Source organism: Mizuhopecten yessoensis, unplaced genomic scaffold, assembly GCF_002113885.1.
Source record: "Mizuhopecten yessoensis strain PY_sf001 unplaced genomic scaffold, ASM211388v2 scaffold10363, whole genome shotgun sequence".
Lineage (NCBI taxonomy): Eukaryota > Metazoa > Mollusca > Bivalvia > Pectinida > Pectinidae > Mizuhopecten > Mizuhopecten yessoensis.
Window position 1 is genome coordinate 126,375 of NW_018408509.1, and position 19,268 is coordinate 145,642.

The 19,268-nt window shown below is 40.1% G+C and overlaps 1 protein-coding gene across 3 annotated transcripts in view; it reads left to right on the forward strand.

Annotated features, from left to right (window-relative positions):
- The first annotated feature begins 6,141 nt into the window (after window positions 1-6,141).
- The window catches only part of LOC110460352 (synaptic vesicle glycoprotein 2C-like), a 54,424-nt gene continuing 41,297 nt past the window's right edge, over window positions 6,142-19,268 (forward strand). For all 3 annotated transcript variants that reach the window (XM_021513217.1, XM_021513219.1, XM_021513218.1), the window contains exons 1-2: window positions 6,142-6,236; window positions 13,834-13,980. In XM_021513217.1, the coding sequence (XP_021368892.1) occupies window positions 13,914-13,980 (67 nt within the window). In that variant the 5' untranslated portion in view covers window positions 6,142-6,236; window positions 13,834-13,913. The remainder of the gene's footprint in view (window positions 6,237-13,833; window positions 13,981-19,268) is intronic.

The window sequence follows — 19,268 nt, forward strand, 5'->3', positions numbered from 1 at the left end:
CCCCCCCCAACCCTTTCAACAACAACCATTCATCCTATCACTGTTCGTCAAACACACGGCACTTAACAGCTATGGTATAGGATATGTTAGAAGGAATTGTTCTGAGGGCTATTACAGTGTTCTTGTAGTTGTGATGCTTAGAAATAACGGGTTTAGAATTGTTGTATTTGAAGCACGATGGTCAGATTTTTGTAGTAAGATATAACTGATGATTATGGAAAGTTGTTTACAAATTCAACCTCCATTAAAATCTGCTCAACATGTTTAAAGATAAAGAGATATGTGAATACTGTCTAAAGGAGAGATGCGTTACTTATATGTATTAAATCTTGTAGGCAATTTTCTGATGTTAATGGTATAGAAAAAGACATCTGCGGAGAACCCAGGGAAGACCGGGGCCTTAAAGTATTTCCCTAGAGAATCAGAAGAACAAAACCGTGAGGACCGGGGCCTTAAAGTACTTCCCTAGAGAATCAGAAGAACAGAGTCGTGAGGACCGGGGCCTTAAATTACTTCCCTAGAGAATCAGAAGAACAGAGCCGTGAGGACCGGGGCCTTAAAGTACTTCCCTAGAGAATCAGAAGAACAGAGCCGTGAGGACCGGGGCCTTAAAGTACTTCCCTAGAGAATCAGAAGAACAGAGTCGTGAGGACCGGGGCCTTAAAGTACTTCCCTAGAGAATCAGAAGAACAGAGTCGTGAGGACCGGGGCCTTAAATTACTTCCCTAGAGAATCAGAAGAACAGAGCCGTGAGGACCGGGGCCTTAAAGTACTTCCCTAGAGAATCAGAAGAACAGAGTCGTGAGGACCGGGGCCTTAAAGTACTTCCCTAGAGAATCAGAAGAACAGAGTCGTGAGGACCGGGGCCTTAAAGTACTTCCCTAGAGAATCAGAAGAACAGAGTCGTGAGGACCGGGGCCTTAAAGTACTTCCCTAGAGAATCAGAAGAACAGAGTCGTGAGGACCGGGGCCTTAAAGTACTTCCCTAGAGAATCAGAAGAACAGAGTCGTGAGGACCGGGGCCTTAAAGTACTTCCCTAGAGAATCAGAAGAACAGAGTCGTGAGGACCGGGGCCTTAAAGTACTTCCCTAGAGAATCAGAAGAACAGAGTCGTGAGGACCGGGGCCTTAAAGTACTTCCCTAGAGAATCAGAAGAACAGAGTCGTGAGGACCGGGGCCTTAAAGTACTTCCCTAGAGAATCAGAAGAACAGAGTCGTGAGGACCGGGGCCTTAAAGTATTTCCCCAGAAGAACAGAGTCGTGAGACACCTGAAGTATGGTTACCCACTGGCACATTATCCTCGGGTATTTAATACCACACCTAATAATACGCGAGACGAGCCAAAGGTCGTTTATGTGAAGCAAAAGGGTCAAAATAAAACCTGAAAAAGCGCAGTTTTATTTCTTTAATCGACGCTTTGTCGTTTTTTTGTGTCAAAGTTCGAAAGGCGAAAAAAGCACAAATTAATTTTTCAACAGCGCTTTGTCACAACGACAAAACTAAAAGCACCGTTATATAATACCAAAATATGTAATTTTCGTCAATTTTGTATTTTTGTGTATGACATTGTTCAGAACTATAACAACAATAAAAAGTAAAAAATTGGATTTTACTTCCCAGGCACATCTTTTGGGAGGGATGCCAGGGTTTGGGTGCCCCGGGCTCATCCCTCTTACATAATGTAGCCTCACGCAGGAGGCCCCTTTCCCTTCATTCTCTCTTTCTTTTTCATTTTTTCTCTCAAACTCCAAATCATTCATTCTGATTGATAATTATCTTCTTGCTTAATGTATAGTGGTGATTGTAAGCTTTGTGTTTAACAATCATAACTAATACTATTATCTATATGTTGTAAAGCGCTTTAGAGTAATTTTACAAATAATATAGGGCGCTATATAAATGCTGTTTATTATTATAAACTAGCTTTCTGTCTGATTTATTTCACTTTTTACACTCATTAGATTCGATACAAGATTATTTATTTAACGTCGCATACCATAAACATACAAACTTTAGCTCAGTATTTCTGCGACAAACATGGGTATAAAACATAGAAAAACATAGCATGCAAATAAACATAGGTCTACATGGATGTCTACATTATAGTTAATAGAAGACATTGCAAGAAATGTACATACAGGTAAGCATTCTAAATTATTACAGTACGGAGTAAAGGGACACAACCTCCAGAGGATCAGAGGCTTTCTCTCAGGCAGGTACCATCGTTAAAGGTCAAGGTAATATCCGGTGTTCCCCCAGGGGTCAGTATTAGGTCCGATCTTGTTTTCAGCCTATATTAATGACCTCCCTGACCATATAACATCAGAAGTCCGTCTTTTTTTCGGATGATACCGCATTATATTTGTCCCTTGACAATATCAACGATGCAGCCATACTCCAAGAAGACCTTGAAAAGTTACAAGTCTGTGAAAATACCTGGAATATGGAATTTAACCCCAGTAAAAGTCAGGTCATACAAATTACAAGATAAAAAAACCTATTCCGTCAAGGTACGTACTTCACAACCAAACTTTATAAACTGTTCCACACGCAAAATACCTTGGAGTTGATATTTCACATAACCTTACGTGGAATAAACATGTAAATCGGGTGAGTAGTTCGGCTAATAGGTCATTGGGTTTTTAAAAACGAAAAAATTAGGAGTATGGCGTACACCACCAAAGCCCGTCCCCAGTTACAGTATTCAGCCTGAGTCTGGGACCCTCCAACACAACGGCTTAATTAGTAACCAACTAGAGATGGTCCAGCGCAGAGCAGCCAAGCGCGTAGCTACCATGTAAGCCAATTGCAATAAGCCCGGGCTTGCACATGATTTTGACAAGTATAGGTTTTCATGACGTTTTTTCTTTTTCTTGCTGATACTATAAAGTGGAGTTTAAGTTTTGAATAAATAGTATACATATGTAATTCCTCATATATGATACATTGTTAATAGTTAGTACAAAAATGTATGAAGTTTAGAAATGTCCATTGCATTAATGTACAGTTCCAGGCGGAACTAACTGCTCGATTGGGTAAATTGAGAAACTCACGCCCGGCGCAAACGACTCCTAGTTTGGCACAGTGGACACAGACAATCAATGTTTTTTGTTTTGTTTTATGAAAATATCAATTTGGGGCACGTTCGGCCCCTTTTGCCGGGGCACATTCGGCCACCTCGAATGCAACTGTTATTGTGCCAAGTGACGTCCCTATTGATAACGTCACCTAGTTGACCACAAAAATAATATTTTTACGTCGCCAAAATTAAGTATATTTTTTTTGTATTCACTGATTTGTTCTGGACTTATTTTCCAACAGAATTGAATGAAATTCCATACACTTATTAGTAAATTGTCTTCTCTATCCTGCATGCCATACTTGCTCTGGTAGGAGCCGGATTTGCCTCAGGGCGGGACTCGTCCGGCCCCCAACCCTATCGACCTAAAAAGTCCAATAATTCCCAATATATATAATATCAGTTTATGAAACACAATACATTTCTTTTCTAAATGACATATATAAATATGCATTTCAACAGTATAGTACATGCCTTCCATAACGTCTTGCCCCGGTCCCCCCTACACATGTATTATTCATGTGTAGGGGAGACCGTCCGGCCCCTTTTTTAAAACAATATTATAGTTTACAACATATCATTATCTCAGACATCAGGACGTGGGAAATGGCCCCTGAGACGTTCTAGAAAACAACACTTCCATGGGGGAGCCCCCCGCCCCCCCGCCCCCCCTTACGGGAGGGGAAGACCCCTCACGTACCTTCCCCTTGCTCGTGCTTCGCGCTTCGGGGGGGGGGGGGGGGGGGGGGGGGGGGGCTGCCTTCGGCGAGCCCATGTCGGGGCTTACACATGGTAAAGGGGCTAGCTACGCGCCTGGCAGCACGATGGCTAAAGCGTGATCACTCCCTCTTTCGAGTGTCTCTGACATATTGGTGAGTCTGGGTTGGCAAACTCTCCAATACAGTGGACAGGTTGTGTCTGTTTTACAAGGTTGTCTATCGGCTGGTTTATATACATACAACATCCACTGAGATACTCCAGAAATGCTCATCAACATTCATACAGACAGATACCAAACAACAAAAGACTATTACACATATCATTCTTGCCCCTAGCCAATTGTCAAGTGGAACTCTCTACCTCCTGACATAATTACCTGTCCTACTATCGATTCTCTCAAGGCTGTTAGCGCCATCAGCTTGCCTAGACCCTAGCAAGCCACCCCTGTTTTTAAATTCAAATATTTTATCTTTTAACCTGAAACGTAACTGTCTACAAATTAGTTTCCATATAAACAATGTATCACTACCACTTTCTTTTACTTACTACTGCCAGCCCAGTAGCCCTGCACTCATTAGAATACCGTTTTTAACAACCTGCATTGACGCGCACGCTGCACAGAGTAGTCGAAAGAGGGCGTTGCAGTATTTACAGATTAGGTATACTACTTACGCCGACTCGATTGGGAAAATCACACACGCGATCTCAAGTAAACTCTCCGAATACATATTTAAACACTATACGTTGGTGTCCCTAATCCTATCATTTCCTCTTTTGCTGTAACCCATCTTTAACATCTTATATATATATATACATATATAAATTTGTATTAGGTTATTACGTGACACATTAATTTTGTATATATATTTTCATTTACGGAAAGGACGTAAGTAAGTTGCAATAACTTTTGTCCAATCCATTTGTCTTTTGTTGCAATAAAATTGATTTATACTAAAATTTACAGATAGATAGATAGATTTTTAGTTTAAACATATTTTATTGTACAAATATACAAATGGATGGGAAAACAAGCTATTACTACTTAATAAAGTCCTCTCCTAAATACATATGGTAAAAACAATGTATATGTTTTTGGGGAACGGGAGGGGGATAGGGTGGAAAAGGGAGGGTGAGTGGGGGGAGGGGCTTAGGGGGGATAGGGAATGGGGGTGACCTAGAAAAGAAATCGTGTAAACTGTGAAAAGGATCCGCATTTGAATAAATTACAAATTATACAAAATTTCATGACACGCGGCCGGTATAGCAATTTTATAATGAACAAGATCAATGTAACAAAGAAATCAGGCAAAAAAATGAAATGCAATTTCATAAACATAAACATATATAACAACGTACACATATAAATAAAAATAAGAAATGATAATTATAATTATCAAAACCTATTGCTGGATTTGATGTAATGATGCACTTGTCTACAAACTTTTGTAATGATTTCTACCGAAAATTGAATATTACCAGAGACGTATAATACATGTATTTATACGTCTCTGATAATACCAAACAAAAGTAATTCTAAATCAACATGCAAGGAATTCAAATTTTGGAACAGGATGCGTCTTTCTTCGTTAAAAAGTAAGCACTCACAAAAAAGGGTGAAAGGCATTTTCACAGGAATGGCCACATGATTACAAACTGGACTATCAACAATATTTACCCTATAAAGATCATATTTAAGTGGACTACACTGATATCTTAGTTTTATAACTTCAAGTCTTCGCAGTTAGAATTCATTGGACCTTTCAGTACGACCATTGACTTTTTTACATTCTTTTAAAAACTCGTTAACTTCAAAAGTACTATCTCCTCTGCCAATCTACTTAGGTTTCGGTGAACGTAAATTAAACATTTTGCATACAAAACTTGGATAGATAGATTATGATAGATAGATAGATAGATAGATAGATTATGATAGATAGATAGATAGATAGATAGATAGATAGATAGATAGGATGAATAAAATATAGGTGAGCTAAATAAATACACTAAGTTATACAAGATCGGTTGTGTCCATTCAACAATATATTTACAGGCTACTAACTTACACTAAAAGATTAAATGGTATAACACCAAATTGCGAAATAATAAATATTTCTTTTAAATGGTCTTAAACTACAGGCCTTGGCAAGGCCCCGCCTGAAAGTTCTAGGCCGACCTTATTTCATAAACGAACAACTCTGGTCAAACTGGTTCAACCGTTTGGATCGCGATAAACGAAAGCGGCCCGGTACCAAAATGACGGAAATAAATATTCCGGAAGTGATTACTTTATTACAACCAACTTAGTCAAGGTAGCTATAGTTCTTGATACAAACGCGTAAGCGTGCCTCGTTATCTGCAAACCTGATTGACCCCGATCATGTGATTGACGTTGTTTTCTTTGGTGCCTGTTATAAGAATATTAGGCTAATCTGAAGGTAAGCGACCATTCCGTCCCAATAAATACTCTCATACACGTAAATTATGCGATGTTACATTTAAAATTCCTTATTGTTTTGTATGTCAAAAATATGTCAAGCTTGACTACCGACCCAAAATAATATTGTGATCAGCCGTAGCCTACATGTCAATCTAAAGGGGTCGTTATTTGTAACGCTAGACTTAAGGTTATGTAAAATTTTAAAAGCTTTAACGCTATCATTAAAGTGTTTTTGGGGACATAATAGGATGTGTATGAGGTCATTTTTGTGTGTATTTTTGTGCTGTTTTGAGGGGTTATGGATAAATCGTCATCTTATACAGATTGCACGCGCAAATAATGCAGTGCCTCGGAAACAGTCGTAAATTATGAATATACAAGGTATATCAAAGTTTTGCTATAAGCGTCTTGTTACTGTATAATGAGATTGTGATCTATGTTTTTTTATTCAACAAAAGTGTAAAATCGCATTTCATTTTCACAAATTTTATTTTATATATATATAAACATATATATAAATGGATAAGATTATTATTCTATAGAATTATTCTATGTCATTGATATCATTGTATAAATGTTGTTAAAATATGCCTATGAGCCGCAAGGCTTAAAACTAATAAACAATAAAATATTAACACCTGACAATAAATGTGTGGGCGTATATAACACCTGGGCGGTGAACCTACCCTGCGGGGGGTTTACATGTGACCGCTGTTTGTTTACTAGGGCAAGGTGATAGATAATTATAATAAGATAATTATTGTCTCGTGCCCGTGTCTGTATGGACAATGCAAACGGTAATTATGTTGTGATAATAGTTTCACGTGAACGACACGACACAACTCTCTCTTTCAAGTAAATCAACAAGTAAACCTGTAAACATCTTCATGCGTTTCGCAATCGTTGGACACAGCTTCATTGCCAGGATGCCTGGAAACTCTCTCCTGCAATCCGACGATGTCCAGCTGATAGGAATCCGTGGGGCAACCAGGACACTTCTACTATCGAAGAAAATATGTGATCTTGATGTCGACCTGGTGTTCCTACAGATTGGAGGAAACCGCGACATCGGCCCCAAATCAGACCAAGATGACATTGTCAGCGACATATGTGACGTTGTCGCTATGTTTGTAGAGAAAGGATGCCGGGTGACAGTTGGTAGCCTGTTCCAGTGATACAGACTGCGGCATATGTCACCAGAGAAATATGAAATACAACGAACCAGAATAAACACGCATCTATGCGAATTATTCAAAACAGAAGATAACGTTACATTTTGGAAACTGCGCAGACAACAACACCTCACAGCTGCTGCATTCAAGGACAGCGTCCACCTAACACAGACATTGGAGACCCGTTACGCAAGACAACTGAAGCTAGCCCTGTACTGCAGTCAGATGAAGTAGGAAACTACTCAGATTAAAACGGCCCTTTTTAGGGCCACACAATTTTCAAAAAAAGTGTCATTGAATGTCTCGAAAACACGCTTCCCCAACCCAACAATATATAATGACCAACCAACTTAAAGATAGTCTTTGAAAAGTCCCTTGCAATGACATGACTAATCGTAATAAATGATTTATAATTACATTGTTATATAATTAATATGTACACCCTCCAATCTGAATACGTATATACGTTTTACAGTGTATAGAAGGAATAGAAAGCACACCCCTCTTGTCTTTAATCATAAATTATTACCTGTTGAAATAAGCCATAAAACATTTATGGTTACTTTTGATATTCATGTTAATTTTAGTAAAACTTGTATTAGACTCAACATATTCCGTCTTTGCGTATTGCAGAGTTATTTTCTCTTGTGAGCAGGTATTGATTGTTACGTCATTGGTTTGTGTGGGAAAATAACGTTGTTTTCTCAAAAGTTGATGACGTTACTCTCACAAACAAATGAGGTAACAATAAATACCTGCTCACAAGAGAAGATAACTCTGCAATACGCAAAGACGGAATTGAGAATGCTTAAAAATATAAATCGATAGTAAATCATTGGAAACGTTATTTTATTGTTATATAAGACCTGTGCTTTGGTATGGTGATATTATCTGGAATGACTGTACCATTGGATAGCTATAGAAATTATATGGGGTAAAAAGTGGGATATCTCATCGAAAACTATATCTTGAGGTAAATATGGAAACTTTAAATTAAAGACGTCATAAACATTAATTAATTCTAATGTATAAGATCTTTAATCTTTGATCATTAAACAGTGCAATCCTAGTAATCTTAATATAATACTTTGTCAAATCAGGCACAAAGCAAGTGACTTAAACTTCTATAAATTTATTGACAATCTTATTCAAGATGGCGCAGTTGTTCTTGTTTCTTTTTCTGTCCGAATTATTCTTATTTCAGGCTTGATTTCTGTGAAATATGTCAATAATCTCAATCAGTAATTAATTAACAACAATTGTGTAAATATACCTTATTATTCAGTGTAAATGTATATATATTGTACCGGTTCAGGAGAAGACTTGTATAGGCACTGCCTGTTGTCTAATCCTTTTGTTAACACAATAACATTTGTTGAAACCAAACAATATACGTTGATGGTCGTAGGTGTATTATACAGCAACAGACATTTTATTACACATTGTTGTAAGTACTATGTATATAAATATATCACGAAATTAACAAGTATTACAAAATTAAATACCTTTAGTAACGGCTATCAAAATAGGCAGAGAATGCTTTGGAAGGGAAGTAACTCGTATATAACTACGTGTACAACTCTTAGCTGTTATCGTAGGCATACAATTAACGATAAATTTTGATACATTCTACTGTTATGATCAACCTGATATTTTGCACACAGTTAGGTAAGTGGAAAATATTCATGAATCAGCAGACATAAGGAAAAAATATCGATTAACGAATTCCCGGGCGCTCGAACACTTACCTGGACACTCAATCCACCCTCATGAAAATAGTAGTTATCGACGTATTTCGGTACATTCTACTGTTATGGTAAACCTGATATTTTGCACATAGTTAGGTAAGTGGAAAATATGTATGAATAAGAAGACAGAAGTAAAAAATATTGATTAACAAATTCTCGGGCACGCGAACACTTACCTGGACACTTATTCCTCCGTGGACACTCAATCCATCCTCGTGAAAATAGTATTTACCGACGTATTTCGGTACTTTCTCCTGTTACGATTGAACTTAAATTTTGCCCACACCTAGATAAGTGAACAATATTTAAGAATCAGAAGCAAAAACCTCCCAGGACACTCTGAGGTAACTCATTACTCTGAGGACACTCATTAGGGTGACCGGTCAGGAACACTGAAAGCATCTTACACAAGGAACAAAATGACTGTACCGTGGATCGTTGGGGGATGGGTTGGTGTTGTGAGCTGGCATTCGTATTTCAATTTTGTGTTTTGTCAGGTATAGTTTGGCACACCATGTATGTTGTATTTTCTATACGTTGTTTATTGTAAGTCTGTCACTTTTAAGTTGTACTATGTCCTGTAGCACATGACAAGTATACAGTGTAGTTGTCACACACAGATATTACTTGACTTGGACTGACATGCTCTCCTACATGCTCATTTATGTTTGGCCTGTTATATAACCTGCAGACTTTACGGTTAGTCAATGGTTTGATAATCATGATAAGCTGAGATGAACGTCACACAACATGTAGGTTGTCAACACACAACTTTTAAAGTTAAAAATTCCTGAAGTTTAACCTGATCAGGTTGATATTAGAAAATTGATAGTACATTTTTAATAAAAGATCAGACTGACAGAATACACATGTACAGTAGTTGGTAACTCTGGTCCTTAGCTTTGATCCGGAGCATTGGCATTATGGACGGATTGGTCAAGTGGTTAACACACCGGCCTTCTACGCAGGGGTTAGATCCTCAAGGTCATAGGGTTAACACACCGGCCTTCTACGCAGGGGTTAGATCCATGAGGTCGTCGTGGTTAACACATGGGCCTTCTACGCAGGGGGTTAAATCCTCGAGGTCGTAGGGTTAACACACCGGCCTTCTATGCAGGGGTTAGATCCATGAGGTCGTCGTGGTTAACACAGTGGCCTTTTACGCAGGGGTTAGATCCTCAAGGTCGTCGTGGTTAACACACTGGCCTGCTACGCAGGGGTTAGATCCTCAAGGTCATCATGGTTAACACACCGGCCTTCTACGCAGGGGTTAGATCCTCAAGGTCATCATGGTTTACACACCGGCCTTCTACGCAGGGGTTAGATCCTCAAGGTCATCATGGTTAACACACCGACCTTCTACGCAGGGGTTAGATCCTCGAGGTCATCGTGGTTAACACACCGGCCCTCTACGCAGGAGTTAGATCCTTGAGGTCATCATGGTTAACACACCGGCCTTTTACGCAGGGGTTAGATCCTCGAGGTCGTCGTGGTTAACACACCGGCCTTCTACGCAGGGGTTAGATCCTCGAGGTCGTCGTGGTTAACACACAGGCCTTCTACGCAGGGGTTAGATCCTCGAGGTCGTCGTGGTTAACATACCGACCTTCTACGCAGGGGTTAGATCCTCAAGGTCATCATGGTTAACACACCGACCTTCTACGCAGGGGTTAGATCCTCGAGGTCATCGTGGTTAACACACCGGCCCTCTACGCAGGAGTTAGATCCTTGAGGTCATCATGGTTAACACACCGGCCTTTTACGCAGGGGTTAGATCCTCGAGGTCGTCGTGGTTAACACACCCGCCTGCTACGCAGGGGTTAGATCCTCGAGGTCGTCGTGGTTAACACACCGACCTTCTACGCAGGGGTTAGATCCTCAAGGTCATCATGGTTAACACACCGACCTTCTACGCAGCGGTTAGATCCTCAAGGTCATCGTGGTTAACACACCGGCCTTCTACGCAGGAGTTAGATCCTTGAGGTCATCATGGTTTACACACCAGCCTTTTACGCAGGGGTTAGATCCTCGAGGTCGTCGTGGTTAACACACCGGCCTTCTACGCAGGGGTTAGATCCTCGAGGTCGTCGTGGTTAACACACCGGCCTTCTACGCAGGGGTTAGATCCTCAAGGTCATCATGGTTAACACACCGGCCTTCTACGCAGGGGTTAGATCCTCGAGGTCGTCGTTGTTAACACACCGGCCTTTTACGCAGGGGTAAGATCCTCAAGGTCATCATGGTTAACACACCGGCCTTCTACGCATGGGTTAGATCTTCGAGGTCGTCGTGGTTAACACACTGGCCTGCTACGCAGGGGTTAGATCCTCAAGGTCATCATGGTCAACACACCGACCTTCTACGCAGGTTTTAGATCCTCGAGGTCATCGTGGTTAACACACCGGCCTTCTAGGCAGGAGTTAGATCCTTGAGGTCATCATGGTTAACACACCGGCCTTTTACGCAGGGGTTAGATCCTTGAGGTCGTCGTGGTTAACACACCGGCCTTCTAAGCAGGGGTTAGATCCTCGAGGTCGTCGTGGATAACACACCGGCCTTCTAAGCAGGGGTTAGATCCTCGAGGTCGTCGTGGTTACTTCTATGCAGGGGTTAGATCCTCAAGGTCATAGGGTTAACACACCGGCCTTCTACGCATGGGTTAGATCTTCGAGGTCGTCGTGGTTAACACACTGGCCTTCTATGCAGGGGTTAGATCCTCGAGGTCATCATGGTTAGCACACCGGCCTTCTAAGTTAGGGTTAGATCCTTGAGGACGCCGTGGTTAACACACCGACCTTCTCCGCAGGGGTTAGATCCTCGAGGTCATCATGGTTAACACACCGGCCTTTTACGCAGGGGTTAGATTCTTGAGGTCGTCGTGGTTAACACACCGGTCTTCTACGCAGGGGTTAGATCCTCGAGGTCGTCGTGGATAACACACCGGCCTTCTAAGCAGGGGTTAGATCCTCGAGGTCGTCGTGGTTACTTCTATGCAGGGGTTAGATCCTCAAGGTCATAGGGTTAACACACCGGCCTTCTACGCAGGGGTTAGATCCCACCGGCCTTCTACGCAGGGGTTAGATCCCACCGGCCTTCTACGCAGGGGTTAGATGCTCGAGGTCGTCGTGGTTAACACACTGGCCTTCTACGCAGGGGTTAGATCCCACCGGCCTTCTACGCAGGGGTTAGACCCTCGAGGTCGTCGTGGTTAACACACCGGCCTTCTAGGCAGGGGTTAGATCCTTGAGGTCATCATGGTTAACACACCGGCGTTCTACGCAGGGGTTAGATGCTCGAGGTCGTCGTGGTTAACACACCGGCGTTCTACGCATGGGTTAGATCTTCGAGGTCGTCGTGGTTAACACGCTGGCCTGCTACGCAGGGGTTAGATCCTAGAGGGCGTCGTGGTTAACACACCGACCTTCTACGCAGGGGTTAGATCCTTGAGGTCGTCGTGGTTAACACACTGGCCTGCTACGCAGGGTTTAGATCCTCAAGGTCATCATGGTCAACACACCGACCTTCTATGCAGGGGTTAGATCCTCGAGGGCATCATGGTTAACACACCGGCCTTCTAAGTTAGGGTTAGGTCCTTGAGGTCGCCGTGGTTAACACACCGGCTTTTTACGCAGGGGTTAGATGCTCAAGGTCATCATGGTTAACACACCGGCCTTCTACGTTAGGGTTAGATCCTTGAGGACGCCGTGGTTAACACACCGACCTTCTCCGCAGGGGTTAGATCCTCGAGGTCATCATGGTTAACACACCGACCTTTTACGCAGGGGTTATATCCTTGAGGTCGTCGTGGTTAACACACCGGCCTTCTACGCATGGGTTAGATCTTCGAGGTCGTCGTGGTTAACACACTGGCCTTCTAAGCAGGGGTTAGATCCTCGAGGTCATCATGGTTAGCACACCGGCCTTCTAAGTTAGGGTTAGATCCTTGAGGTCGCCGTGGTTAACACACCGACCTTCTACGCAGGGGTTAGATCCTTGAGGTCGTCGTACATATGGATATTCAGAGAAAGGGTTTTTCTCCTGCCAACACAACTCCAACAACCCAGGTGGAGTATAAATTGGTCTCGGGTGGATGTTGCGGTTTCTGTGCTGTAGCATTCAAGTGAGGTGGCACTATAAATGATGTTGTTGGAAGCACGGTCCCCAAACAAACAGAACACATCACATCTCCAGCAGGCATACACACATATGGAGATATTAGCCAGGTGGCATAGGACTAATAATTAGCACCTGATAAGGCAGCTCCTGCAAATTCCTCAAAATTGTATCCATTAATGTATGTGCTAATTGTATTAGTTGTATATCTATGTACTGTAAAGCGCTTTAGGGTGGCTTATGTTAGCTAGATAGGACGCTATATCAAATGTTGTATATTATTATTATCATTTATTATTGGGAATAAGGGTTCTTGTGTCCTCCTCCAGATAGGAATCATATACGTGTATAGTGTTTATTCTGGTGCTCTTATTTCAAATAAAAGACAGCATTTTTTTCTTTTTGTTTAATTCAAAAGGAAAGGATATGACTACATTAAACAAATAAGAACTTAACTTACAATAAAATTATCATTTATCTAGATTTACATAATGTGTTCTCAATGAATTGTTCCATCCTTTTCCTTACATTTCAATCAGTGTGTGTAATGATGTTTTTGTAGATTGTGTACCTGGTGTATAGTATCTATGGAGCTTTCTACATCCGTGAAAGGTTAGGTATTTTTCAAGTTAAAAGTTAATTATGATGATTGAGGAGGGGCAACAAGCTGAAGAGCAATCCCATCTGATACCTCGGCACCATGGGAATGGTGAGTACTTTTTAGCTTCTATATATATTTAGTTTCCATAGCAATAGATCAGCTATATACATTACTCATCAGTAGCTCAGCTCAAATATTTGGTGAAGGGTCAATATTATATGAATTTATTTATGACATTAAATTTATTTATGACATTAAATTTTATCCAAATTTTTAAGCAAATCTATCATGCTTAAACACGTGTGTTAATTATGACTTAAGTTAATGTAAAGTGGTAAATAATATATGATGTTGCATTTGACATCAATCATATCTACATTGTGCTCTTTTTATCAACACTTTATGTATAAAATGAATGAGGGGATATAGGATTCGGTCCGTATACGTATGTTACACTCTTTGGTATGGCGACGCCTTCAACAAGTTCTTGTTTCAGGTTTCTATGTTGAAGGTCTAGGGCACTGTTACTATTTTTAGACATAGCTTTGTCATCGCTCTAGCGACTTCATTTCCTTTTACATATGTCACAATGTGTGAATGCGAGGGGATTGGTATCACTTGTGATGCCTTGTAATACTAACACGACCACTGATCATCCTGGTCTATGGTCTGGAAGGCATTCATACCTAAATACACAGATTTATCTATTCAGGGAAAAAAAAACATGGAATTAGATAAAATGCAGAAACCTGTATAATGTTGCCTACATGCTTCAGACATATTGACATCATAAGTTCCAGTTTATATTTCCTGTTCATTAACTTACCAACCTGAACTACTTGGTGTGCTTGAAGTTTGCTTAAAACACAAGTTTTATTGCCAGTGTTCATGCATGTATTATTAGTTTTTAATTGCATTTTATTTGTTCTTGTTCCTTTTTTACAGTGTTCTACATTCAATGATTCCGAGTGGTCTTATATTTACTCACAGCACCTAACTTTGTAGGATCAATCTAGGTTTTAGGGGAGTCAATCCTTTTTCAGATTGGGGTGAAATTAAAATGTTGATACAAGACTCTAGTTTCATGAAGGTAAAAGATAAATAAAAGTCCTTTTTAAACAACCAATAACATTTTCCCTGTGACGTCACATAGAAAATCTTATTGGTTGTGTAAAATGAACTTTTCATAATATCAGGGAAATATTTTGAAGAAACCCCGCTATTTTCTTGTTGAAATAGGGGAATTTTGAAGCACACAGGAGGAATTTTTAAGAATAGGGGATTTTTCTTCTTCAGGGGAAACTACCCATAAATGTCAGTGAATCAAGTCTAGATTGATCCCAGCTTTGACACAAATATGTACCCACAGCACCCTACTATACTTCACCTCACTATAAAACACATTATTTAGTATACTTACACTTCCTGTAGTCTGCATACGTATATATGTTGCCCATTATAATGTCATTATCCAGTTAAGAATTATAAATCTTGAAAGTACAAAATTTGTAAGCATTTTGTTAACTCGTCTATTCAAAGAATAGTGGGGCTATATATATAGAAGTACCCACGGCGTCGGCGTCGCTGTCCCACTTGGTTAAAACATTTGGGCAAGCTGTGTTTTGGTGTTCAACTCCGCTTTTAATTAATATTACATTGTAATATGGTTACAGCAATTGCCTGGAGGTTCCTTAGCAACAAATTGGACTACATTTGCTCACTATTGGTCCGAAACACAAGTCTTTTGGAATTGGTTAAAGTTAAAGTTAAAGTTCTACAGGTTAAAGTTTTAGGGCAAGTTCTAGTTCTTTTGAAACTAATGGGTAGATTTCAACCAAATTTGGCAGGAAGCATCCTTAGGGGAAGGGGATTCAAGATTGTACAAACGAATTCCCTGACCCCCCAGGGGACAGGTGGGTGGGGCCAAAAGGAGTAAATTTGACAGTATGCCTTTAAACGATATCTCCTCCTAGACTATTTGGCAGATTTCAACCAAATTTTACAGGGAGTATCTTTAGGGGAAACATTTCAAGATTGTACAAATAAAGTCCCTGACCCCCCAGGGGACAGATGGGCAGGGCCAAAAGGGGTAAATTTGATGGTATGCCTTTAAACGACATTTCCTCTGAATTAGGAACTTGAAACTTTTAGACATGGTAGATATATGCATTGAGGAGTGCACAACACTTTTGGATTTTTGATATGACACCCAGGGGCCGGGCCAGAAGGGGTGGGTTCAAATATTACTTGAGGGATAAGGGGAAATATAACTTTCTACACTGTTTGAAGTAGGAACTTTTAGACATGGTAGATATATGTATGGGGAAGTTCACCAAACTTTCAGAATTTTGATATGACCCCTAGGAACCAGGCCAGAGGGTTGGAGTCATGGGGGTCATTTTTTTTTTTATATAGTCTTTTAGCAAATCAAACATAACCACGTGTTCTACATTCAACAGTTATTTATTTTTGCATATGGTAATCGAGGTGTGTGGGGGTGTGTTATGGGTTACTTTGGGGGGATAGCGGGAGTGTGCCATCGACTAGTTCTAGTTTCCTGATCTATCATCTAAGATGGGACATCCTGTAATTTTACTATTAGCACTTTTTACAAAAATGATATGCTGTTTTGTATAAAACCTAGGCGGGGCTGATGGGGCTGACGGCGGCACAGTACCTCACTTCCGGTCCAGAATTGGTGATGCTTCACAATGAGTGTTAGGTTAAGGCGTTATTAGGCATAGGAGTCGTCTCACAAAAACTAGACAGTTAATATATATAGGATAGACGGCTCTTTATCTAATCTATCCCCCTCTTCTACTCTTTACTCCATACTTTATCCCTTCTACTCTTTTTCCTTTCTGTTCTTCGTCTGCTGGATAACCGATACATCCGGTAGTGAAGCGGACGTAAAACCTATCAATCAATCTTGTCCTACAGCTCTTGATTTTCTCTTCCTTGTTTGGGCAGATATTTTTTCAACAACAATAAAAAAATAATTAAAACATACATGCCAGATATCACGGCATGAGGCAAAATCTCACGGATTTTCACCTCCGATAAAGTCTCACGGCGTGGGACGTGAATTTACGGAAAGTCCTCTAGATATCACGTTTTTTAATGATCAATTGGTGAACCATTTTCCTGACATTCTTAGTCTTAAATTAACCACTGCGCAACTATGTAGGCTTCAGCATCAAATATTTCTCGTGAAGTTGATACACACACTGTCAGTAGAGTTAGCACTAAACATATGACCTGTCATGTTTGTATGGTTAGCTCATTGCTAGAAACTTTGATAAATATGATGTCCGGCTAAGTGTTTCTTTACAAATATAATTTCACTACGAAAGTGAAAGAGAATGACCGGTAAATATAAGGGGCATGTCCTGAAGAAGATGGAAAAAGTCTTTGTTCTGAATGCTGAAATATGTAATTTAAAAGTTCAAATGCTGAACACAGTTTTCTGCAATTTCACAGCTGATTATTTCTGTCCTCTTATTAAATGCAAGTTTCAAGATTCTGTTACATTATCAAAAAGTTCAAATGTAAATGAACATAGACAACTATTATCCTTATTTTTACAAACCCATCCAAATACACAGTTCAAAGTTTAAATTGAACATCATTGCCCGGTAGTACTGTGGTTGCTGTGAAAATTGGCCTGTCAAACTAAATTTCGAAATTTTAAGTAAAATCTGCTTCTTCAGTTTATCTCAACTATGTGATATTTAACAGTTAAAGTAAGGGTATGAGGGATATAGCAAGTTTATAATCCCCTGAGTCCTGGTTGAGGGGGATCATAAACTTGCTATATATCCCGAAATACCCATACTTCAACTGTTTTATTATACCGAGACAACAAATTTTCAACAATTGGGACACTTTATTAACAAAACTAAACTTTTCTTGAGAATCAACATCAGAAAAAAACAGTATTTGCAATAACATGAAATAAAGGATATCGCATGTACAATAAACAATAAATCACAGTTTCTGCTTGAAAATTAGCGATCCTGGTCTTGATAAAATGTTTCTGTATACCAAACCGCATAGTCACCGTAGATTTTTTGGCATATTTTTTCCCATCCTGCTTTCAAAGCTCGGCATAAAAACGCCTCAGCATCGCATCACAATTCTCCACTGTACCTGTTTCCATGTCCGCGATATCCAAACCCTTTTCAGGGAGGTAGCTAGAGAGCATTGTAACGGATGCCTGTGCTGTTTTTTTTGTGTTCCAACTGTCTTTTGCCTCCAATATGTCCGACAACTCGCTCTCATCCAACACAGAAAACCTGGGGGTTGCAATTTCTGTTGCCGTCTGTCAACAACAATGCGAGGTGAAGGTCGGTCCAGAAAGTACCGGCTCCGCTGGCCGGAAATTGCCGACGTAATTTGATTGCGCTGATTGGTCAGTATTCGGTCAGGCCCCGCCCACGACGTCACTCAATTTCCCGCATTTTCCAAGGGAAATAGTTTCAAAACTATCGCAACCCTCCAGACGAACTATTTCCCTGGCATGCAGTTAGAGGGGAAATAGCTTGTTTATGTGGTTACTTTTGTATACTCTGTGTAAAATAAGTAGAGGTATAATAATTTGTTTTATAAACTTTGTGCTATTGAATATAATATATATCATCATATTCAACATATACAAAAAAAACTGCAAAAGTCAAAACAAAGTTCCTTACTAAAAGATTTTGGGCTTTATTTCCACACGGATTCCGACATCATCAATATCGTTCGAGAATTTACATGTCAGCAAGCCAACAACAGCTGGTCACTGTAAGTCAGTTATTCCTCTTAATGATGTACACCTCTGAGAAGTCAAAAATTTCCTGTATTAAACTTTTTTTCTTATATGGATTTTTGGAAAAAGGAGTTAATGGCATAGTAGAAAATGCAAAAAAAAATTGTATGTCGATGTGTTCGTTTGTGTGCTATGATCGGTCAAAGATACCAATTTAACACAACATGTGATTTTAGGTGATTTTTTGGGTTTTGACCATTTGCAGAACAAATTCATACAATTTCATCTAAGTGTGTTATCAGATATGTGTGAATGTTTGTAGAATTGATGAAAATATTATTTTCTTTTAAATTATGGAATAAAATTTCTTAATCTTATTAGCTCACCTGGCCCGAAGGGCCAAGTGAGCTTATGGCATGGTGCGGCGTCCGTCGTTCGTCCGGCGTCCGTCCGGCGTCAACTTTTTACTTTAAACAACTTCTTCTCAGTAACCAAAAGGCCTAGGGTGATGATATTTGGCCAGAAGCATGCTTGGATGAAGGGCTACCAAGTTTGTTCAAATAAATGACCTTCATTAATTTTCAAGGTCACAGGGGTCAAATATGTTAAAATCTTTAAACAACTTCTTCTGAATAACCAAGAGGCC